The sequence below is a fragment of the Arvicanthis niloticus genome, chromosome 6, assembly GCF_011762505.2.
Source record: "Arvicanthis niloticus isolate mArvNil1 chromosome 6, mArvNil1.pat.X, whole genome shotgun sequence".
NCBI lineage: Eukaryota > Metazoa > Chordata > Mammalia > Rodentia > Muridae > Arvicanthis > Arvicanthis niloticus.
Window position 1 is genome coordinate 8,621,376 of NC_047663.1, and position 24,795 is coordinate 8,646,170.

General features: G+C 50.3%; 1 protein-coding gene across 2 annotated transcripts in view; it reads left to right on the forward strand.

The window, feature by feature from the left end:
• The window catches only part of Sdk2 (sidekick cell adhesion molecule 2), a 274,696-nt gene that overhangs the window by 168,222 nt on the left and 81,679 nt on the right, over nucleotides 1-24,795 (forward strand). For both annotated transcript variants that reach the window (XM_034507500.2, XM_076935522.1), the window contains exons 5-12: nucleotides 3,081-3,214; nucleotides 13,371-13,482; nucleotides 14,994-15,184; nucleotides 15,317-15,400; nucleotides 18,201-18,395; nucleotides 19,027-19,143; nucleotides 19,887-20,054; nucleotides 20,927-21,029. In XM_034507500.2, coding sequence (XP_034363391.1) covers nucleotides 3,081-3,214; nucleotides 13,371-13,482; nucleotides 14,994-15,184; nucleotides 15,317-15,400; nucleotides 18,201-18,395; nucleotides 19,027-19,143; nucleotides 19,887-20,054; nucleotides 20,927-21,029 — 1,104 coding nt within the window. The remainder of the gene's footprint in view (nucleotides 1-3,080; nucleotides 3,215-13,370; nucleotides 13,483-14,993; nucleotides 15,185-15,316; nucleotides 15,401-18,200; nucleotides 18,396-19,026; nucleotides 19,144-19,886; nucleotides 20,055-20,926; nucleotides 21,030-24,795) is intronic.

The following is a 24,795-nucleotide window of genomic DNA, read 5'->3' on the forward strand; positions in this document are numbered from 1 at the left end:
CCAGACTTTTTCTCTTGGGGGCGTGCACCCAGGGTCTCGAAGGATGCCCACTGAGCAGAAGTCCTGGCCTCTACTACACCTTGTCCATGGTGCTCTCCACAGCTGTGGCAATCAACCGTCCAGTCATCATGAAGGGTCCCCTGGGAACAAGGACACTGCTGCCAGTTTGGAACCACATATGATCAGTCACTGTCCCCTGTGCATTATTCCATCATCTGCCTGCCATTAACTTAGCAAAACTGCCACTCCCGTCATGCGTCAACACCATGCACATCTAGAAAACTCCCTATAAGGACAAAAGGGGGGGCATAAATCCTGTTCTAGGAAAACTTCAACCCATTGCTAAAATCTCTCCCTTCACTCATGAATAACCCCCTCCTCTATTAGTCTGCTCAGAAAATGAGCTATCCAAACCCCCAGGGTTGTGGAGTGGGGAGGGACAAACAGAGAAGACACTCAGTCATAACACACACAAAGAATGGCTGAAGCCGAGAATGGGAGTTGGGGGCCTTCCCGGTCAAGGAAGGAAGACTTGAGGTGAGCTCTTTCTCTGGTGCAGAACAGGTGAGTGACCAAACAGTGGGTCCCCTGGAAACTGTGAGACCTGCCTCCATAGTACAGTTACTCTGGGAGCTGGATCTACCTGAGTCCAGTGTCCTGAGAGACCCTCCATCCTGAAGCCAGGCTGTGACAAGAGAGGGCTCTGAGTGAGGACTGGCAGTGGGCTATTCTGCTGCCAGGGACCAAGTGGCAGAGACACCATGAGGCTGGGAGGAGGCTTAGCAAATATTATCATCCACCTTTTCAAGGACAAAGAGACAGGGCCCAGATGGCATGGGAGGAGGCACGTGATCCTCAGAGGCCAGAGCTGCACACCAGAGCTCAACCCCAGACCCACCAGCCTACACAGCCCAGACCCTTCGCCCAACTCTTAGCTCCCTGGTCCACAATCCACATCTAAGGACAAGGGGACCCTCAGATGGGAAGGTGGCCACCATCCCAATCCCACATCTGGTGTTCAACATATTTTAGTACGGGGATTTACATGACCCCAATGCCCTGAAAGCTCCTCCATCCCAAACCAGACTACGCTAGGTGAGGGCTATGGGCCTGGGGAGATGGATCAGTTGGTAACGTGCTTGTCTTGCAAGCCTGAAAACAGATGTGAACACTATCCTAGCACAGCATGGGGGCTCCCACTTGAAATCTCAGTACTAGGGAGGCAGAGACAGGATGATCCCTAGGGCTCCCAGCCCCTGCACAGCCAGCCTAACCTACTTGGTGAGTTCCAGACCAGTAAGAGACCCTGTCTCAAAGTGGGTGGATAGCATCTAAGTAATGACACCCAAGGTACTCTTTGAACCTACACACACAACACATGTGCATGGACCCACATAAACATACATGGACCCACATAAACATACATACATGCATACACACACACACACTATACTATGATCTTATTACTGTCTCCTCATATGCTAAAGAGAAAAAGAAATCTCCATGGGAAAATAGGTCATCATTAGGGTCCCTAAGCACTGGGGGCCAGAGAGCTTGCCACCCAACTGCCTAGAACTCTCCCTGATGGTGTGAGGACCCTCAGCCTAAAAAGCCCCAAATTCAGGAGCAAGAAGGTGGGGACAAGCACAGCCAGCCTAGGAGAGAGCTGGGCCAGAGAGACATTAGTGAGGCTGTTTATCTGAGAGCCTGTTTAAAACTCTGTAACATTCACCTAATGGGAAAATTTGAAGAGAATTCAACTGGATTTGTCCTTGTTAAACTAACATTAAGGATGTTTAACAGCTGTCTCGGGCACATCGCATTACAATCCAGAGACAGACTTGGCAAACTAATGGTTTTGTTTGTCATCAGGAGAATGGGTAAGAGAGGCTGGGCAAAGCTGGTGTAGGCAGCACTCCAAAACCACTTCACACCCATTTAAGGGGGACCCCAGCTCCCGGTTTTCCTGCCTGCTGATCTTGTGATGAGAGGTGGAGAAGAAATACAGCCTGGAACAAATGGCCCATCTGATTTTACCCTCTAGACCAGCCCAGTTCACAAGGGGAAAGGGAAACTGACCCAGTGAAGATACCAGAGAGGTATGACCCTCAGAAGTCTGCTTCAGGCCAGACTCACCAAGGCCTTTGAGTCTGCTGAAACTGGTTTAGGAAGCAGCCAATCCCAGGACTAGAGAGATGGCTTCATATATAATGTACCCTCTGGGGCTGGAGAGATGGAGAGATGGTTAAGAGCACTGACTGCTCTTCCAGAGGTCCTGAGTTCAATTCCCAGCAACTACATGATGGCTGTAATGGGATCTGATGCCTTCTTCTGGTGTGTCTGAAGACAGCTACAATATACTCATATAAATAAAACAAATCTTAAAAAAAAAATAAAATAAAGTGTGTGCCTTGCAAAAACAAGGACCTGAACTTGTAAGGGGTTTGGTTATATTTGGAAGCCCAGCAATGGGGAGACAGAGGCTGATCCTTGAGGCTCACTGGCCAGCTAGTCTAGCTGAACCAGTGAATTCTAAGCCAGTGATTGACCCTGTGTCAACAAACGAGGATGACCACTGAGGTTGACCTCTGGCCTAGACACATGCAAGCATGAACGCACATGTGACGCAGACATGCACATGCGCATGCGCACGCATGCGCACTGATCCTGGACTGATCCCTCCTCATTCATTGTCAATCACTCATTCACTCTGTGAACTTCTGGCAGAGGCGACCTCAGCAGAGGCGACCTCACAGAGCCATCAAGGCTATGACATGGTCAGGAACAGAATTCCAAGAGGGTCAGAAAAAAATGTTCCAAACCTGACCCTGGAGTTTGCTCTGAGGAAGCCTCGGCTTCAGGGACTAAAGGGACAGTTGGGACGTGATGGGCAGCACCCCAACCATGGTAGATTCTTAGCGATAAATGGCTGGGATAGAGCTGGAGGCCCTCTTGGAGGCTGCTCTCCTCTTCCCAGCTACAGGAGTGAGTATAATCAAACCACCTGCCTCAGATCCCACAGTCGCTGCCTCCAAGGCCTTTGGGCTCCTGTCCAAAAGAAATCTTTTGTCTCTCCTCAGAGCCATCACGCTGGAGAACACCCTGGTCATCCTGTCGACGGTGGCTCCCGATGCTGGCCGCTACTACGTGCAGGCGGTTAATGACAAGAACGGAGACAACAAGACCAGCCAGCCCATCACTCTCGCCGTGGAGAGTAAGTAAGCGCAGGACCGGGGACCATCACTGAGCAGAAACCAGCGGGTCATTAAATCTCAGGAATGGGGCTCCAGGGGCCTGTTGGGAAGATGGAGTGGTAGGGGAGGTAGGGCTGGGGATAGAGGGGTGGAGCTGTCTCCAGAGGAGGAGGAGCCCCAGCCTGAGTAGGGGAACAAAGTGAGGGAAGCCAGTGAAGGTCACAGGCAGGGGGAAGTGAGGTTCTAGAAGGTACTTCCGTGGCAGACACAGCTCCAGGAAAGGCTAGGCTTATTATAACCAGTAATGTGTCCACTGGAGGCTAGGGGAAGGTGAAGGCACGTGAGGGAATGTGTGTTGACATGTGTGGAAGCCAGCCACCCCAGGCTCAGGTACAGATGGAGATAGCACCCGGGGAGATCGGAAGCTCAATTTTAAGAGATGTACGCTAACCGTCTGCCCAGCTGGCACATAAAAGTGCTGTTTCCGCCTGGAGCCAGCGTTTCTGTCAGCGGGCTCTTTCCCAAAATTCTACCTCTGCCCACCTTCAGCTGCCTGGCTCCCTGGGAGACTCAAGCACAAGAGCTCAGCCCAACATTACCCTGTGCCAGGGTCCTGTGGCACAGAGACTCCTCCTTCAGCTGAGACTAGAACAAGTTTGTCACCTCTAGTCTGGTTCTGCCCACCAGACTATCTGTCCTCACCCTCAGAACCTAACCTCAGGCTAAAGAAGGTGGGACAGATGCCCTGGTGCCTCCTAAGTTGGGAGACCTAATCCAAATTTAGGAACAAGACCCCCATTTCCTGAAGCAGCTGAGCACCTTATGAGCTAGGGGAGCCAGATGTTAGAGCACTCCACATCTGTATGGTTCTCTCCCAAAGCAGATCTCATTATCTGTGCCACACCCATAGGCATCTATCAGTGGCAACTGAGTATGTCTGCCCACTCTTAGCCCACCTTCTGTCTGCCAGTTTCTAGAACATTCCCAGCCCCTGCTGTCTCCTTGCTGGGCTTCTGAGCTCCCACGGGACTCCTTTCTGTACACCCCGTTAATTCCTTCCTCCAAGCCAGTTTCCCATCTTCCTGGGACGAAATCTGAAGCTGGGGAGGAGAATCCACTCTGAATACTGACCAGTGAAGATCATGAATGTCACCACTGACATTGGCCTGAGCCAGGCTGTGTATTCAGGAACAAGGAATTTGGTGGCAAGCAGGGTGGCTTTTCTAGCGATTTCTCAGTGGTGAGCTTACTCAGAGTCTCTTGGGACCCAGATATCTTTTTTAAGAGTAAGTGTCAAGCTAGGTATGTAAGCTCACTTGGTTAAGTGCCTACAAACAAGCCCTGGTTTCTATCCCCGGCACCACATAAAACTGGATATAGTGGCAAAAGCATGTAATCCCAGCATTTAGGAGGTAGAGATGGAAGGATCAGGAGTTCAAGGTCATCCTTGGCTACATAGCAAGTGTGAGGTCGGCTAGACACACTGGAGACTCTGAAGGCAGAGGCAAGAGGACCTCTCATTATGTAGATCAGGCTGTCCATGTCTATATAATAAAATCCTGTCCCAGAGAGAGATGGAGAGGGAAAGAGGGACACACACACACACACACACACACACACACACACACACTGGTAGATAACGTCATGCAGTGAGTGATCCAAGTTAAATTCAGGGATCTTCTTCAGTTTACCCCAGATCCATGGTCAGGGAGCCCTCCTCTGTGTTCGGCCTCCAGCATGCAGCTCCCCCTCTTAGGAATTGAGACAGCCCATGATGTCATGTTCTCTTCTACTTCAAGCCACCCCAACCTTCCAGACAACCCAAGTGAAGCCACCGAGCCCCTCTCTCCCCGAAATCTGCCTCCACCCCAGACCCACCCAGCTGTCAGTCTCCTTCATTCCAAAACCCTCCATTTCTACGTCCTCGGCTGCGATCAATGCGAGTTCGGCTGATTTTTAGCTAATCTCCCTCCCACGAGTGACTGCACTTCAAAACCCTGTGCCTGCACTGACAGGGTCCCCCAGCCTGCCTGCCAGCCAGTTTGTGAGAGCAATTGCCACTTTCGCCCACCAGCAGCTCAGCTTCCCTGCTACCTGGCTTGAAGCCACACCCTCCTCCCCCTCCTCCCCCTCCCCTCCCTTCTTTCCCCCCATCAAACTTCCCGATTCCCCACCCCCCACCTCTGCAGCTTCTCAACATCCCTTGGGGGAGACCTGCTCATTGGAAATTGAGAAGGAAAGAATCAAGCTGGTAATCCCAAAATTGTACCTAGCATCACAGTCCTGAAAGTCGACACCTAATGGACACACACACACACACACACACACACACACACACACGGATCAGACCTGCACTATTGCATGGAAATATAATATAGAATAAAATAAAATATTAATATATCCCCACATACCATCTTAAATCTTTCCAATGATCCCATTTGTATTCATTTACATTATTTATGTGTTTTATTTATTTGGATGTATCTTTACTTTTTTATGGGGGGAGGGGAGTTGAGACAGAATTTCACATAGCCCTTGAACTCCCTGTGTAACTGAGGATGACCTTGAACCCCCTACCCACCTGTCTCCACCTTTCAAGTGCTGGGATTGCGGGCGTACACCGCCACACTGAAGCTTACCTCATTTTTCACAAAGTGAAAAGAAATAAGCAGATTTCATTTTATTAATGTGTTCTATTTAACCCAATGCATCCAAAATATCTCTTTAGCATGCCATCAGTATAGAATATATTAGCAGGATATTTTACATCAGATTTTTTTTTTTTTTTGCGTGCTAAGTCTGTGAAATCTCTGCGTGTCTTACACTTGAAGCGCATCTCAATTTGAATGCTAAATCTTCATCTGAAATACGTGATCCGTATTTAGATTTCATCAGATTTACAGCCATAAAGGTATAGTCTTACGTCCAAGTTGCTCCACTTCTACTTAAAAGTGTTCTAATAACTGGATTGGGGATCCATGTTTAATTAAATGTAAATTAGCTAAAATTAAATCTCGTTAAATCAAACGAATGCAAGCTACATTTCGGGAGCTTGGTGGGCATGCACGGCTTGAGGGCCATGGTGGATGGCCTAGACTTTGAGGCCTGGATACTCCCAGGCTGAAGAGCTGGGATCCTCAGGGTTTGGGGATGAGCAGGTATCCGTCCATCGGGACTTTCCAGGAAAGAGCTAATGGCCCTCTGATGCTCACTTACAGCTCCTGGGCCTAGTGAGTCACTCGCTCCGTAGGCTTGGCTGCTTCCACTGTGTGATGGTGTCTGAAGCAGTACTGGGAGGAGGAACACAGAAAGAACTGTCCCTCGATGGCCGTGTGACAGAAACAGTTTGGGGATGCTTGCTCCAACATGGCTTCCATGTGGAAAGCTTTGTCTGTGCCCTGTTTCTAATTAGCAGTTCTCAGAAAGAAGCCCTCCCTGTCTGGGCTTGCCTATGAGGTTACAGCTTGACTGGTTCTGGTCACCGCAGCATCCTAGGAAAGAAACATCATGGTCCATATACTCGAGAGCCACCTTGTTGATTCGCCATCCTAGCCATGTGAGGGCCTAATCCACCTCAACACAATAGCTCCTCCCATGTGCCAGATCTTGCCTACCCCACCCCAACTGGTGGCGGGAACCCCATAAGCAAGAAGTGGGCTCCCATAGAGCCCCAAAGCTAAAGCTTTGGCTTTTGTTCTTTGGATTATTGAGGGTTGTCCTTACATAATTAACTAGCCCATGAATTGAATGCAGCACACACCTGCATTTTGATCCTTGGGCTGTCCCTCACCACAACTTGGTCACGGGAGACTGACTGACTCAGCACAACTCACCTGGCTCCAGGAGCCAGTGGGCATCAAAGGACCTTTAGCTCTTTTCTGAAAAGACCTGATGGATGGAACACTGCTCATTCCCAACCTTGGGGACAACATCTCTCCAGCCTCGGGGTATCCAGGCCTCAAAGTCTAGGCCACCCAACACATGTCAACCAGGTGTGTCGTACCTGGTGGCATATGGTATCACCCTTGTTATCCTCCACTGACAATCGCCTGCTTCCTAGTGCCTAAGGCTCTCCACATTCTGATGGCTACTGGGGCCATCTCTACAGCTGTCCTCACTGGCAGATGGCTAGGCTGTCATTATCCAGACTTTATATTACGATTATTGGGGGCGGGAGGGGAGCACACATTTGGGAGTCAGAGACAGTTTAAAGGAGCCATTTCTCTCCTTCCATCGTGTGGGTCCTGGGGATCAAATTCAGATCCTTGAGCCTGGTGTCAAGTGCCTTTCACTGCTGAACAATCTTACTGGTTCCTATGATTCACATTTCATAGGTGACAAAGGGTGGACAGGCCAAAGAAGTAATAACATCCACCTCCCAATGGGTCTTGCTAATCTCCAGCAAAGTCAGGCCTGGAACCCACGCTCAAACCCACAAAGCCTGAGCCTTAGACACCATTGTGGTTTCACATATCAGAAGGAAAACAGAAGTCCCTCCTGAGCTGCGATCCACAGATTGTCACAGATGTCTCCCGCCCTGGCTCTGTCAGAGTCACCCCAGCTTAGCTACTTCTCCTAACCTATTCTGCATGCCACCCCCTGCACCATCACCTAGACACCCCTCCCCTCACCTCTTCCTGCCCCTATTTCCTGAGCTATAGAATCCTGCAGTCTACATCCTGCACCCTTCATGAGTCCTCCTCTACCAACACTTCCTGTTCCAGGAAGTGAGAAAGCCCAGCATCGGGGGTTCAGCCTTCATCCTTCACTCCTGAATGTCGTGAATCGATGATAATTCCATACCAGGAGGCCCTAAGTCTGGCACCTCCGAACGTCTCCAGCCATCTTGACACCGGTCTATCACCATCTCAAGCATACACCTAGACACCCACCTAGACACACATCTAGACGCCCACCTAGACACACATCTAGACACCCACCTAGACACCCACCTAGACACACATCTAGACACCCGCCTAGACACACATCTAGACACCCACCTAGACACACATCTAGACACCCACCTAGACACACATCTAGATACCCACCTAGACACACACCTAGACACACACCTAGACACACATCTAGACGCCCACCTAGACACACATCTAGACACCCACCTAGACACACATCTAGACACCCACCTAGACACCCACCTAGACACACATCTAGACACACATCTAGACACCCACCTAGACACCCACCTAGACACACATCTAGACGCCCACCTAGACACCCACCTAGACACCCACCTAGACACACATCTAGACACCCACCTAGACACACATCCATCACCATCTCAAACATTCAATCTGACAGAATCTAAACACATCCCCCTTCAAAACCCAGTTTTCCCTGGGGCTCCCCCCCCCCACTCTCTAAAAGGGCCCCATTTCTAGGCTTCCAGTCTTGCAACCATCATGCCACCTCTGTCTTCTTCCCCTCTAAACCACACTGTGCCCCATTAGCTTTGTCCTCTTGCCCTAACTGGGCTCATATATCCTTAGCCACCAAGTCCAACCTGACATCCCCGAGTCAAATCTGCTTCACCCCATGGCAGGGATAGAAAATGGGTTTCCTACCATGAGGTACCTCTGACCTAGTGTTAGCAATGTGCTGAGATTGAGCTGAGGACACGTGTGGGTTCCTCTGGTAATGCACTAGAACCACCAACCCCTTCCTCCTGTAGGCAGAAAGGGGCAGTCTGGGGAGGGAGACCAAGCCAAGACCATGCACTCTGCCACCCTCTTCTCCCCAAGGACCACTGCTGTGGTATCTACATCCTTGCACACATAGTTCTATGATAGATCACCTCTCTCTTCTCTCAATACCTCTCAAGCCTAGGGCTTCGTGAAGCCATACTCTCATCTCCAGCAGCTAGAGGCTCTGCCTTATCCCCCACAGGCTGGGCATGGGTATCTCCCTCAGGGAAGAACCCCTGAGGCCCTAACAACTCCCACTTCTCAGTAACCCCACGGTCTGACACTCAGTTGTAAGGTGGTGGGGCCAGCTCTTCCTAACATGGGTAGACTGTTGCCAGGAGAAGTACCATCCTTCTACATCACCTACTACACGCAGGGCATTCTGCACTCATGCTAGACCAACTGAGCCACCCCACTCCGGCCTCCTTCCAGCAACCTCAGAGTAGTCATCTTTAAGTCACCAGTGAGACTCCCAGCTTTCCTACCATCTTATCTTGTAGGGGATCCACCAAGCAAGATATGTTGAGCAGGGACCTAAATTTGTGCTGCCCAAACAGGTGCTACAATGTCGTTTTTTCAGTAGTACTAGGAATCAAACCCAGAACCCACAAATACTAGGTAATGAGCTGTGTTCCCTAGCTGCTTCTTTTTATTCAAGATGGAGTCTTGCTAAGTTACACTGGCCGCCCTTGAAGTCTCTGTCTTCTTGCTTTGGCCTCCCAAGTAGCAATGATAACAGGTTTGCAGCACCTGACCTGGCTCTGGTGGTGGTTTTTTTTTTTTGTTTGTTTGTTTGTTTGTTTGTTTGTTTTGAGAGGGTCTTCTATAGCTTCAGATGACCTTGAACTCAATATGTAGCTGAGGATAGCCTTAAGTTCCTGATCTTGCCTCTGCCTTGTGCACCCTGGGATTACAATGTACCACCATGTCCAGTTGTTATTTTGAGACAGGATCTCTGTACATAGCCCTGGCTAGCCTGGAACTTAGAATGTAGACCAGGCTGACCTTGAACTCATAGAGATTCCACCTGCCTTTGCCTCCCAGGTGCTGGAATTGAAGGCTTGAGCCACTGTGCCCACCATCATACCCCACCTCCACTGCCTTTCCCAGATACCACACTGGGAATTGAACCCAGAGCTTCCTGCATGCTAGGCAAACACTCAACCCAGTGAGCTATGTCCCCAGCTCCAAGTAATGACTTTTATTCTGGATTTTTCCCTGAGGAAAAAAAAGAGAGACTGAGTGGAATACAGTCAGTCACCTGTCTAGGTCACCCACACCTGGGACAGAGCAAGCCTAAGTCCCCGGCTTCCCTAAACCCCAGGCCTATCCTCTTTCCCTGCGCCAAGGGTTCTCAGCCACCATGGATCCCCTCCAGCCCTGTAGGCTGCTGCCTGGACCTGGCCACGTGCTCCAGGAGGGGTCCCAGTGTCACACTAACAACCCTCCTTATTTAATCTCCGCCTCCCCATAGCTCGCCTTCCTTCAGGGTGTCTGTTTATCAGGCCAGCAGCACCGGTTCAGACTCTAACAGTCTGTCTCCTCGGCGTGGCCCATTAATCTGGGCCATGGTACCTGCACGCAGGCATGTAATAAACAACTTAGAGCACACGTTTATGGATTCAGCTATATCAGCAGCTTTCAATCCGATCGCACTTTATGGCACCTACATGAGACTTTATATTGTTGCAATTACTCTGCTTTATATGCCGCCTTCTTGCCCGTTCATTTTCCTTTATTTTTACATTTTATTCCTATTCTTCCTTGGCTGATTCTAACAAGGCCTAAAGCCCTGCCAGGAAACCTGCCTGGGGCCGGCCAGAGCGGCTCACAGTGGCTACAAGAATACAATGTGCCTTCCTCTTGGCCCACAGAGGGTCACCCCCACACCATCACCTACACCTGTGCAAGCTGTCACAGCGGGCTTCTCTAAAGAGTCCTGGAAGGAAGCCAACTAGATAGATTTGTCATCACACGAGAAAAAAGTTCTCTCCGGGTGTATTTTAAGAGGCCGGAAGAGATGCAGAGGGGATGCTGAGGCTGTAGACAATGCTGGGCCTATGTTGGCCCAGCAAGAGGAGCCAGGCACCTCTGACAGGGCCCAGAGTACACAGAAAAACCATGAAACCACCCTGTCAACAGCAAGGGTTTTTTTTTTTTTTTTGGTTGGTTGGTTCATTTTCTTTCATAAGCCCACTCATGAAAGCCCTCTTTCATTTCATCCCATATCCCTGGAGGTGGACAGTGACAACAGCTGCACCACGGTTCTTCAGTCACATGAGGGTGTTTGCACATGCCTACCAACTGCCACGTGCCTGCCCCCTGCTTGAGACTCCGTAGCCGCCAGGGCTAAAAAACAGCTCAGAGGCCTGTGACAAAGCTGTATGTCCCGCCTTAAGCTGCATTTATTGACACAGTCACGGGTCTGGAGTTGGAGACTTAAGGTCAGTGAGTCGCAAGGCAGGGCAGGCAAGGGTATGGCTCCTGATGGGATACAATTGCCTGCTCGCTCTCTGTGTCCTCGTGTGGCTGAAGAGGAGAGGAAGTGGGGGAAGCGGGGAGAAGCGGAGACAGAGAAGTAAGGACAGAAAGAGAGACATGGAGGGAGAGAGGGGAGAAGAAAAGGTGATACAAGACAGAAAGATGATAGATAAAGAAGAAAGAGGCAAGAGATATTGAGAAGCGGGTATCTGAGAGAGGAGAAGGGGACAAGAAGTGAACAAGAGAAAGCGGCTGAAGGTGCTAATTCCATGGTGGGGGCTATACCCCACAAGCCTAGCCAAGTCTTCTCAGCTTCTACAGGCTCACCTCCAACGCCATCATTTCAACATTAGGGCCTCCAGACTATGAGCCATCAGAAGACACAATTCAGCCCATAGCCAACCGTCTCAGCCTCCATGGCAACAACTGGACTGGCCCCTTTGTGGTCACCTTAACAGCATGCCACCACAGGGAGGCTTATCGTGAGAACTGACTCTCTCATGGGTCTAGAGATAAAATCTGGCATCAAGGAGCCCTCGAGAGGCACTAGGGGGTCTCCACAGCCTCTTCCAGTCCTCGAAGCTGGCATCCCTTGCACTCCCTTCTCGGCTCCAGTCTCCACCTCTGCCTTTGCTCAGCTTCTCCCCTGTGAGTCTTGTTCTGGAGTTCCTGACTCCTATGCAGAAGGATGCTGTTCCCGTTGGATAGAGATTCTGCCTCCACTGCATTGTGATCTCAGCTGAACCAGTTACAGGGTCTACAAAGACCCTGTTTCTAAACGAAGCCACATCTACAGCTGCTGGGTGGTCCTGAACCAGGGGAGGGGACTCCTGGGAGAATTCCCGCCCTAAAGAGATGTAAAAGTCCATCCATTATAAGACCTCAACGACAAGCCAAAGTACAGTTCCACCAAAGTTCCCCCCACCCCGGGCGTGTTACGTGCTTCTCGTTGCTCTGGTCCAACATTTTGGGTGTATGGGTTCAGAGGGAAAGTCTAAGTGCCAATCAGGCCCAACAGAAGGTGACTGGAGCAGAGAGCCAAAAAATCACCTCTTTTAAACTCAAACATGAAGCAGAACAAACCAAAAGATGATGAGGCCACTCCCCCTAAAACCTCCCCCAAGCAGTGCCGCCCACTGAGGGCCAAGCATTCAAACACGTGAGCCTATGGGGAACATTTCTCACTTAAACCCCCACATCGGAGAACCAATGAGCTTACTAGACCTATTTACAGAGCATGGGAGGGGTTTCTAAACGCGAGCTTGGGGACCCCAAAGGAGCCATATTGGAAAGCCTTCACCCAACACGGATGATAGTTTTCCTATAGCTTGTAGCCTCTTTCAATTAACTTTCCCAAGCCTATAGACTCTACCACCACCAAAGACCCTATCCCGGAGGCCTCCTGAAATTTGGCTTAATTGCAAAAGATGGCTAGGAGGAGCAGCCAGGATCTCAGCCCCGCCCCTTCCTTCTCTAAGGGAATCTCAAATGTCCACGGACCTGAGTCCAACCGGCTCTTACACCCAGCAGGTGCTGCTGAATTGGGGAAGGTGGCAGCTGATTCTGTTGGAGGGCTGTGTTTTCCAACAGGGAGGAACACCACACCACTGTATTCAGTGTAGAGAGTGTGTGGTCTGGCACAGGGCGGGGGCAGGGGGTGGCGAGGATGAAGTAGACCTGTGAGGTAAACTTAGGCGAGAAGGAGTATTTTGAAGGTAGTGGGACCAGATAGCAGTGAGTGGAGGGGCGTGGTTGACTTGCACGCAGGAGTCTGGAGGCCTTTGAGAGCAGAGGACCTCCCAGAGAGTCCCAACACTTCAACTCCTGAGCAGAGGAAGAAAAAACATCTCAGATCTGCCCAGAGGGACAGCTGTGGGACTTCCAGTACAGCTACCGAGTCTGCGCCTTAAGGAGTAAAGTCTCCCTGTACCACATGGGCAGGCAGAAACGGGTTTCTGACTCCGCCCTCCTAAAACACTTCACCTCTTCACAGATGTTGGAGGGCCTGCTGACCCCATTGCACCAACCATTATCATCCCACCCAAGAACACCAGTGTTGTAGCTGGGACCTCGGAGGTGACCATGGAGTGTGTGGCCAACGCCAGGTAAGTGGCACATCTTTGATCCCTTACTAGAGCTGTAGCCAGAAGCACCGTCCTCTTTGAGCAAAGTCTAGCCGCCTGGTCCGATGAGGGACCTATGAGAGCAGGGCGGGAGGGGTGGCCATTGCAAACCCGGAGCACAGTCTAGCAAGCTCAACAGGGTTTCTTGTTCTTGTATGTGCAAGAGAACAGTGTCAGCCATGGTGAGCCGCTGGAAAGCAGAGTTAGCCTAGGCTATGGGGCTAGAGGAGAACTCTCTCTGTTTCTAACACAAAGCCATCCAGAGAGGGGAAGATGGTCCCTCAGAGAAGACCCCATTCTGTATGTGGGGTGCATAGAAGGGATTGTGTATGGAAGATGATGAACAGAGTGGGTACAACCTGGACTTCATAAAGCACTATTGCGTCCCTCCAGTCCTTCCCAGAAGAGACTGTTAGATCATCCCCAAACCCCCTCCTAAGAGGGCTGTGTAGTGAGAGCTTCCCACAGGAACGCCTTTTCCCCAACATGACACAAGTGTCAAGAGCCTACAGCACAGAGAGGGCAGGCAGTCTGGCCCAGTCACCCAAATGGCCAGTAACAATGCTGAACTGAAGCCAGCTCCCCCAGAGGCCCAGCTCCCTGCCCCACAATGGGCCTCAGTCTACTCATCTATAAAGTGGGTGTAACCTGGCACACACCACACCATAAGACATGCAGGGAGAGTACTGACCCCAGCCCACCCTGTCTGTGTAATCTATAGAGAAAAAGTCATGTTACCATTATGGAGTTAGACTGTGGTCCCAAGGTCCCCTGAGGATTCCAGGAAGGCCTAGTCCCCATAGCACTGTCTGTGAGAGCATGCTTCACAGAGTTCAGTCCTTTCACAAAAGTGGGAAACTTAGCCAGGATGTATGTTAAAAGCCTGAGAAATCCTGCAGCCAAGGCCCTGCCTGTTTTTCCCACACTTGCATACCCATGGAGAGCCTTTTCTAGAAGATCCTGAGTGCCCCCAAACAGCTAGTTCCACTCCACTTAGGGAGGTCTGTCCTTAGAAACCACTAGGTTCTGGGAAGGAATGTCAGAGCAAACCAGATCCCTAAGCCCATGATGGTGGAAAGGAGTCCACATGCTCCTTGCCTCTCAAAGGTGAGGGTGGTCTGTCTGTCTATCTGTCTACCCTTGTGTCTGTGTCATATCTGTTCTTCCCACCTCCCCTAATCCTCCACTCCTTCCCAAGTCAAAGAAGGAAAGGTTTAGTTCCCAGGGAGAGTTCAACAAATAACTTAGGCCAGCCCCCAGGCTCTCCCAGAGGTGTGTGTGCAATTACCATTGTGCCCCGGCCCTGTTGGGAACATTCTCCATGACTGACATTCATAACCACCCAGAGCCACTACACTTGCCCCCATTCTACAGATGGGAAGCTAGCCACACCAACGCCAACTCCATCCCTGTTCCTTGCCGCCCTTGCCCTATCCTCCATGGTCCTTCCAAGACGCCCTTGACTGAAAGCAACTGCCTCCCTCACCTTGTAGGCCCCTGATCAAGCTGCACATTGTGTGGAAGAAAGATGGGGCTCTGCTCTCCAATGGTGTCAGTGACTACAACCGCAGGCTCACCATCACCAACCCCATGGTCAGCGACGCCGGGTACTATGAGTGTGAGGCCATGCTGAGAAGCAGCAGCGTGGCCCCTGTCACCCGGGGCGCCTACCTCTCGGTGCTGGGTGAGTCCGAGCAAGTGCTGGGGTTCCTCTGCTATGGGAGAGGGAGGGCACAGCAGTGTGGGCTGATACCATCTCCTCGGTGATATAAAAGCAGTAAGCCTCTAATCCTGCCTCCTGCCCCTCCCCCTGCAGAGCCACCTCAGTTTGTCAGAGAGCCCGAGAGGCACATCACAGCCGAGATGGAGAAGGTGGTAGACATCCCCTGTCGAGCTAAAGGTAACACCAAGGCATGAGTGTGGAGACCTTCGACTTCTCTAGTCCCTGCCGGGACATCTCTAAGCCCCACCTCCCTCTCCAAACCACATCGCTAAGCAGTGACAGGCTGGCTAGGATCTAGCACCCAGGAAACAAACAGCCAAATTACCGTAATCTCAGACTGCAAATCAACCCACGTAACTCCAGAGTTACAAATGAGCCCAAATTACCATAATTTCAGGACAGGTGACAGACCCAAATTGCCCATAATTTGAGAGCTGTAGACAATGTCGAATCACCGTTTTGCCAGCATCCGCAGACCTGGTGAGTCTCACCTGAACCGATGCCATCCACTCGGCCCATTTGAGAGGGTGGGTACCTGGCTTGGTCCCCGTCCCCTGCTAGTCCTACTTAGGCCTCTGTCACAGTTTCCAGTCCTGACTGCCCCCATCCTGACAGAGCCAAACCTGAAGGATGGCCAGGGGATAGAAGGTTACAAAGGGCTCAAGCATCTTGGCATCTAGAGGCTGGGGCAGGAGAATTGCTGTGAGTTCCAGGCTGTCCAGAGAATAGGGAATCCTGAGCAAGGGATCTGATGTAGCCCCAGTAGTGAACTGAAGCTCTTCTGAGACCCTTAGGCAGAGGCCTATGGGAGCAGAGGGGTGACAGATGGACACTGCTGTCACATAATCTCAGCGGGATCTCTTGTTCTTGGCCGCCCAAGGAGAGTGACCAGGCTGACTTTACAGAGGCACCACCTAGCCCAGTCCCTCCTGTTTTCCAACGTACACATTTGCAAAGAGAGGAAGGAGCCAGTAAACAAAGATGCCTTATTTCATCTCATTCGAAAGGCTGTGAGCAGTGAGATGCGTCATTATTTTATGTGCCACTAAGAAAGAAACAAGGCTGCCAATTAAACCGTGACAAGCTGTCGATTGTAAGCCACACCCTGGCCCCCCCATTATGTTGCAATGAATAGCAAAGAACTGTTGTCATACAATAGATGAAAAGCGGTGACAGCATGGCTGAATGCAGGGTGGAAGGGAGCGGGGAGGCTGCAGGGCTGTGTAGAGCACCCCTGGGGAAGTTAAGTTTGAGCAGAGACAGAGAGGCAGAAGGTGAACAGGAGTAGGCAGAGGGCAAACAAATGGGAGCATGGGAAGAGCTGAGGGACACCTATGGGGAGAGAGAACCAGGCCAAGAGATGGAGAACTCCATCTTCCTCTGTGTGCGGACCTGAGATGGGACATGGGGGGACCTCCCAAGGAACAGAGGCCTCTCTGCGTGCTCCTCTACCTGGGCTCCATTGTCAGAGAGTGAGTACTGCTCTTGGAGGATAGCACAAGACACAGAAGTAAAAAATTAAAGACACACCTGCCATCCCTGCTCAGGAGGCTGAGGAAAGAGAGTTGACATGAGTTCAAGGCCAGCCTGGACTACAGAGCAGGGCCTTGTCTAAAGTATATAATAGTAATAAGGAGAGAGGAAAAAGAGGAAGGGGAGGGGGTGAGGAGGAGAAAAGGAGTGGGAGGAGGAGGGGGAAGAGAAGGAGATGGAAGAGGAGGAGGAAGAGGAAGGAGAGGAAGAAGCAGAAGCAGGCATTGAAGAGGAAGCCAGGAATGGACAGTTAGCTCAGCTGATAGTATTTGAATAGCATGCACGAAGTCCTGGGTTCAATCCTCAGCACTGCACAAACCAAGCATGGTGACACACACCCTTTGTAATACAGTATTTGAGAGATTAAGGTGGGATCAAAAAAAAAAAAAAAAAAAAGTCAAGGCTATCCTCCTCCACTACATAGAGAGTTCAAGGCCAGCCTGGGATATGTGAGTCCCTTTCTCAAAAATAACAATAGGGCCTGGAGAGATGGCTCGGTAGTTAAGAGCACTTGTTGCTCTTGCAGAGGACACAGGTTTGACTCCCAGCACCCATGTAGATGGTTTACAAGCACCCATAATTCCAGATGTCCTCTTCTGAACTCTGTGAACACCCGTCACACACATGATCACATACATCTATATAAGAAGAATACACACACACATAAAATAAACACACTTTAAAATAATAATTCTAATAGAGACTGGAGCAAGTGCTCAAAGGTTAGGAGCTCACACTACTCTCGCAGAAGACCTGAGTTCGGTTCCTAGCACTCACATCAGGAAAGTCAGGCACCCACACACGCACATGCACACGCACGTGCACACACACACAATTTAAAATGAAATCATTTTTTGTCTGTTTGTTGTTTGGTTTTTTTTTTTTTTTTTTTTTTTTTTTTTTTTTTTTTTTTTTTTGAGCCAGGGTTTCCCTGTGTAGCCCTGGCTGTCCTGAAGCTCTCTCTCCATAGACCAGGCTGGCCTCAAACTCAGGGGTTCCTCTGCCTCTGTCTGAAGTAACTCAGTAGTAATAGGGACAGATGAGATGTCTCTTTGGCTAAAGGTGCTTGCCAAAAAAAACTGACAATCTGGGTTCAATCCCTGGAACCTACATGAAGATGGAAGGAGAAAACTAACACCACAACACTGTCCTTTGGCCTCCACCTGCATGCCCAAACCCATAAAAATAAATAAAAATGCAAACAGCAGTAATAATGAACCTTCCCTCTAAACACTGCCCGGTGAAGCATTCTCCAAGAAACTGATTCTAGATTTCCATTTTCTGAAAAATCTCTAGTCCAAATTTTTTGAGACTTTTAAAAGAACATACCCCATAAAAATGATGCCTATGAGAACATTCTAGAAAGCAAGGCACCCTAGGACCTCCCGCAGGCTCTGGCCTGGGATGGGGCAAGGTGACTGACTGTGGCCCTGGCCTTCCGCAGGGGTGCCATCTCCCTCCATCACCTGGTACAAGGACGCCACGTTGGTGGAGGTGGGAAAGCTAACACGCTTCAAGCAGCGCAGTGATGGCGGCCTGCAGATCAGCGGCCTGCTGCCCGATGACACCGGCATGCTCCAGTGTTTTGCCCACAATGCAGCTGGCGAGGCCCAGACCTCTACCTACCTGGCCGTCACCAGTAAGTGTCCTTCCCTGTGCTGCCTCTGAGCCTCCCCATGAGGTACAACATCCCTCCACACTCACTGCCGGCGAGCATGGTAGGGTGGGCCTGCACTGTGGTGGGATTCTGGGAGGCTATCCCATGTGGCACCAGCTCGTCACAACCCCTCAGCACAGCATCTGGTCCACTGAAAGGAGCCCTGCTCACTCGTGGTCTTTCCCATGAGTCCTGGAGCCATTGATGCCCTTGGAGAAAAGCCAGTTCCAAGTGATGTGTCTGCTGACCTCGGGTCAGAGGAGTCACCTAGGGTTCCGGAGACACAGCACAAAGGCAGCTTTTAGCTGCTCGTTCTTGGACAAACTAGTGCCATGTTCAGTGGAGGTCAGGTCACACTGACTTTGTCACTGAGGGTGTGAGCTTCCCTCTGTGTCCTCAGTTTCCCCTTAGTGGTGGTCTGAGGTTCCAGAGGGCAGAACTCTCTTGACAGGTACCTGGGGACCTCTCATGGGCCTCCCTGCAAAAGGCCCTGTCACACCAGGGCCAGCTGGTAGAGGGGAAGACCTGTCATTTTTGTGGGCTCCGAGATCTTAGCCCCTAGCTGGGGACCTTCCTAGGTATCGCTAATAGATCCTGCTGTCTCCCACTACAGGCATCGCTCCTAATATCACCAGAGGCCCCCTTGACAGCACAGTGATTGATGGCATGTCGGTGGTTCTGGCATGTGAGACCTCAGGGGCACCACGGCCTGCTATCACTTGGCAGAAAGGTAGGCAGGAGGGTCATTCAGAGGACATAGTCACATGAAAGTCTGGGAAAGTCTTCGACTCTAAGTTCCGGAGCGAGCGGGATTGAGCTCCCCACTTGCTGTTGTAAAGGCTGGACGGTGTACCACCCGTCTTTCACAATCTGCATTGCTCTGCTTTTCTATGTCTCTGTCTCTCCCAGGCTAGACCCAAGACCTCCTATGTCCCACTGCAAGAGGTCTATCTGCCCCCACCTGGTAGTGTCTCTATGCATCTACCTGTCTGTCTATCAATCTATGTATCTCTACCTCTGTGTCTCGCCTCCCCTGCACTGCCCTGTGACACCCTTCATCCGTCCCTCGCCTCCTTAGCTCCCCTGAAGGTGACTCCAAAAGCATCCCTTCCTGTGCAGAGATACCCATCATCACCTTGTCAGCCTGTCTCCCCTCTCCTCTCCCCAGCCCAAGTGCAGCTGCCCCCAGGCCATGGCTGGCTGACTGCAAGCAGCCACAGCAGACAGAGCGTGGCCTCATCTGGTGATGGGCAGACATGGCGGTGGGTGGAGGAGTGACAGAAAGGGTCCTGCTGCCCTGTGAGCCTGTGAGCCTGTGAGCCTGAGCCTGAGTCTGTCACCAAGCCTCAGCTCAGCCTGTCATTAACCACTCATTTAACCTTTCCAGAGATGGGTGGGTGCCTGAGACCTTCCAAAACTGGAGCCAATATCAAGGCTTCATCTGATACCCCATAAAACCCTCTGTCACCTCAGGGGAGCGCATCCTAGCCAGTGGCTCTGTCCAGCTGCCTCGCTTCACCCTGCTGGAGTCTGGCAGCCTCCTCATTAGCCCATCCCATATCTCGGACGCTGGTACCTACACCTGTTTGGCCACCAACTCTCGGGGAGTAGACGAGGCCTCAGCAGACCTGGTCGTATGGGGTGAGTGACCATCCGTAGGGGCGGGCCGCCGGCATCCACACTTCCATACTGTGTGGCTGACACAACCAAGGCTCTTCCTGTCACAGGGATGATGACAAATTAACTCAGAAGCCAAGAACCAGGAGGTGTGATGGCCCTGCCAGCAAGGCCACCGGATGGAGAGGTCGTGCCATGCTTGGATGAGTTCAGAGAACTATTTAAAAAAAAAAAAAAAAAAAAAAAAAAAAAAAAAAAAAAAAGCTGTCTTGTGTATTTTAGGGTAGAAATCAACACAGGGCCAGAGAGTAAATATTTTTGGCTCTGCGGGCCAGACAGTGTCCATCTTGGTCCATCTTCTACCCTTGTGCTGCTGAGAAAGCAGCCAAGACATTAGTGTCATGGTGGTGAGGCCCATCGAGGTGGGCTTGTCTATTCGGTAAGCTAGTCACCATTATCAGCCTGGAGAGAAGCCAGCGCATCTCCCAAGCCTCTTCTAGATTTGGAATGCACCCCAGACATGCAGGTTTATGGCCACCTCTCCAAGCTGAGCCCTAGGGAGTGAGTGGCTAGACTTTGTCACCAACAAGCTGGGCTGGTGGCTCTGGTCACTCTTAGCTTGCAGTTTCCATTCTGTCTATGGCACTGAGTCCTCACCGTGTTTGTGGCTTCCGAGAATCACAGTGTCCCTGGGACACTCTGTTCTTTCCACTCATCTGGGACTTTTATGTGACACACACCTGTCAACATCTGAGATCATCCCGTCCTAACATCCAGATGCAGAGCTCTAGTGTGTCCCTCCCCTGCCAGGCCCTACTATGGTGCCAGCCCGTCATCCCTGTCCACTAAACATATCCCTGACGTCATATCCCTGCTCACTGCACCTTGTCTTACAGCCCGGACGCGTATCACGAAGCCACCCCAGGACCAGAGCGTCATCAAGGGCACCCAGGCCTCCATGGTGTGTGGAGTGACCCACGATCCCAGAGTGACTGTCAGGTACTCCACAGAAAGGGGGAAGGGATTGCTTATAAGACAGGATGACAGCATCGGAGAGTTGTTGCCACCTGTAAGGCCATTCCTCACCTTAGGGGCTGTTTCCAGAGCTGGGTACAGGGCTTGAGATGGAGAAGGGTCTTGGTGCCTAAGTGCCATGCTGTGTGAACTGTGTTGATGCAGAGTCCTGAGGCAGGAAATGGAAGACAGAGAAATAGAGCGAGGAGGGGGACTATGGGGATGACTCAGTGCTAAGAACACTTATGTGTAAACCACAAGGACCTGAGTTCAGATCCCCGTACCCAAAAGCAGGGCACAGCTACATGCAAACCTCTAATCCTAGCACTGTGGAGAGGCAGAGACGGGATTGCTGGAGCTTGCTCCAGCCTGCTGAGGCTCAGTGAGACACTGCCTAAGAGTACGGAAGAAAGTTACAGACAGGAAACCTGACATGCTCCTCTGGTCTCCACACACTTAACACACGCATATGCATACACACCATACACATATTGTACACATACACTACACGTGAAGAAAAGGAGCAACAAGAGAGGGAGGCAGGGAGGGAAGGACAAAAGGTGTTTAGGATGAAGAGCTGGAAGACTCCAGTCGTGTGCACCCCACTTTTTAAATCCCCTAACTAACCTCATGTGAATGAATTAGTTTAAGCACCTGAGGTTTCCATGTCTTATTTTAATATTCATAGTAGAGCTGTCTAGGTGAGAAGACACAGAGGTGGTCATAGGGATAAAACGGGAGCCAGGCTCAGGGGATGACCAGGCAGAGGGTATGTAAGGGAAAAATGCTTAAATGGAAGTTGCCCACTGCCCCTGTGGGAAAGCCAGGACCTGGACCGTCAAGATGTTTGGGTCCTGGAGAGCTCAGTGTGGGTGTTATCAGCTGGGTGTCTGTGAACCAAAGCTTCCTCATACCCAAGCTCCAATAAGGACACCCGGGGAACTCCCAAACCATAAGATCTGGGAGCTACAACCAGGAAGGGTGTGTTGTGTCCCTTTGTGCTCTCCTGAGAGCTCCAGAAGGCTGGGGAGTCAGCTTAACTGCTTCTTTAGAAGATTCCAGCAGGCTACTGTCTAGCTAATGAGTAGTAACATTGTCACACAATTGCCAAGGAAGCCAGGAAGGGCGGGCACTCTTGCCTCCAACAGACATGGCCTCCGTAAGCCTCACAATGGTGTCCTGGGTCGCCACCTGGTGGCCACTGGACAGAGGACAGTCTGCTAGTCAGTATAATAGAGTTCTGAGGAACCCGGATTACAGGACACCAGGCTAGCTCCTTAGACAACACTTTGCCTGCCCAGGCTGAGAAATGCTTCATGAAGTGTACAACATTGACCTCTGGGGCATTGTCACACGCCAGCAGGGGCACACACATGAGCCCTGAAATCACACAGAGGTAGTCAGAATGTTGGCAGACTGACTTCGGGACCCGTCGTCCTGGCTTTATCAGTAATTGTGAAAATGTCCTCAGAGAGAGGCCATATCCATGCCACCCCCGAGTCACAGTCTGGCAGGATAGATGTAGAAAGTGACCTTTGTACATCCACTAGTTGAAAAACACCGGAATAGCCACTATGTTGCTTCAGCAACTGTTTCCATTATTGCGTGTGGGTATGTGTGCCTATGTGCCTGTATGTGCATATGTGTGTATATGTGTGTATATGTGCACCCATATGTATATGGGCATATGTGTGTGCAGGTGTGTGTATGTGCATGTGTGTACATGTGTGTATATATGTCTGTGTGCATACATGTGTGTGCGTGTGTGTGTGCAGACAAAAGGCCAACATCAAGTATCTCTCTCTGTTTCCAAGAGTCTCTCACTAAACCTGGAGCTCACACTTTTACCCAAGGCCAGCCCTCTATCTCTACTCCTAGCCTATGTTCCTTGGGCAGTGGTAGCCCCTGCTGTCCTCTGCAGCCTTGTGATTACATAGAGGCAAGGGGCACAAATCTCAGTATTTTTAAAGCTGCCCAGTGATTCTGATATTCTTCCAGATACAGGATATTCTAGCTACAAAGCACAACGGGGTCCCCTGAGCAGACTAGAAAGGGAGAAACCAACAGCTCACATTCAAGCACTGGCCGCTCAAATCCCAAGTGATGTGTTGTCAAGACAAAGCCGGGCCCCAGGGGTGAGGCCCAGACAGCTGCAGGCTGCCTGCCATTCTCAAAGAGTCTATTTGGTGTCTGGGTCCAAATCTAGACAGGACATGAACAATCCACATGAACTTCAGTACATGAACAATCAGTAATAATTGAGACATTATTACTCCTAATAAATACTTTCTTATGCATTTACCATGTAATGAATTTATTACATTGCAGGAGGAAAATTCATATCAGGAAAAAAAAAAAGGATAGCAGAAAAACACATGTAGAGTTAACTGTTCCCCTTAATTAGACACCGTCGGTAATGATATTTGAAGTCCATTAAAGAAGCCAGACACACTCTATCTTCTAATCTTTTTCCCTTACGGACCTGCTGTGCCCCTTGTGTCATGTCAATAAATATGTTTGCATCAACTCAATTACCAGATTGCTTAGAGTCCACTGTCTGAGGGAAACAGTTTACCAGTTCACAGCGACTGCAGTTTTTTTGGTATTAATTATTATTTCTAAATTTTTGCTAACATGGAGAAATCTCATTAAGAACATCCTGGTAATCAAATTTTTTACACGTCTCTGATTTCCTAAAGACTGGCTGATGTATCTAAAGCCAAAGGGGTCCCCGAAAGACCACTGGTCGGATGAGTTAACGGTCACGTTACATAACTAGAGTATCCTGAGGTTTTTCTACCCTAATGAGGTGAAGAGAGTTGGAGGTTATTTATTTTTATTTGTTTCAACTTTGATTTATGAAAAATGATGCTAAGAGTATAATATGGATAGAGGTGTGTGTGTGTGTGTATGCGTGTGGCTTTTTGAGATAGGCTCTTGTTACGTAGCCCAAGGTGGGCTGAAACTTGTAGTCATTCTCCTGTTTCAGCTTCCCAAGTGCTAACATTACAGACGTGAGCCATCAAGTCTGGCTAAGTGTATATTTTATTTACTTTTGTAAGAAACAACTCAAGCCAGGAATGATGGCACACACCTTTAATCCCAGAACTCAGGAGGCACAGGCAGACAGATGTCTCTGAGTCCCGGGCCAACCTGGTCTACATAGCAAGTTCTAGGCCATCCAGAGCTACATACTGAGACCCTACCGAGAAAATGGGAAGCGGGTGTGAAGCAAACACCCAAAGTGTCTTTCAAAGGCTTGGCACACATCTTGGAGGAGGGGGTATTCCCCTGGCAGACGCTGGGCGATGTTGGCCATTCTACTGTTTGTGATGTGGTTCTTATTGCTGTTCTGAAGTAGTTTTTATTTACTTATTTATTTATTTACTTATTTATTTTTTATTATGTGCAAATAAGACAACGACAGGGGTTACAAGCCTGTAGGTGCAGTACCACAGAGTCCACCAGAGGGCGTCCGATCATTTGAAGCTGGAGTTGCAGGCAGTTGTGAGCCTCCTGCCTTGCTTGGTGCTAGGAATAGAGCTCCAGCCTTGTGCAGTAGCAGAATCCGCTCTAGAATAGAGTCTTTCCAGCCTATTGGCTGCTCTAATCTGCATTTCTCAGTGGCCTAGGAGACGAACATCTCATTTCTGTTTCCCTCTGCGTGTGTCTTCATTGGGGAGGTATCTGCCAAGGACTTCAGCCCAGTCTTTAATCAGGCTGTTTGTTTTCTTAGGGTTGAGTTCTAAGA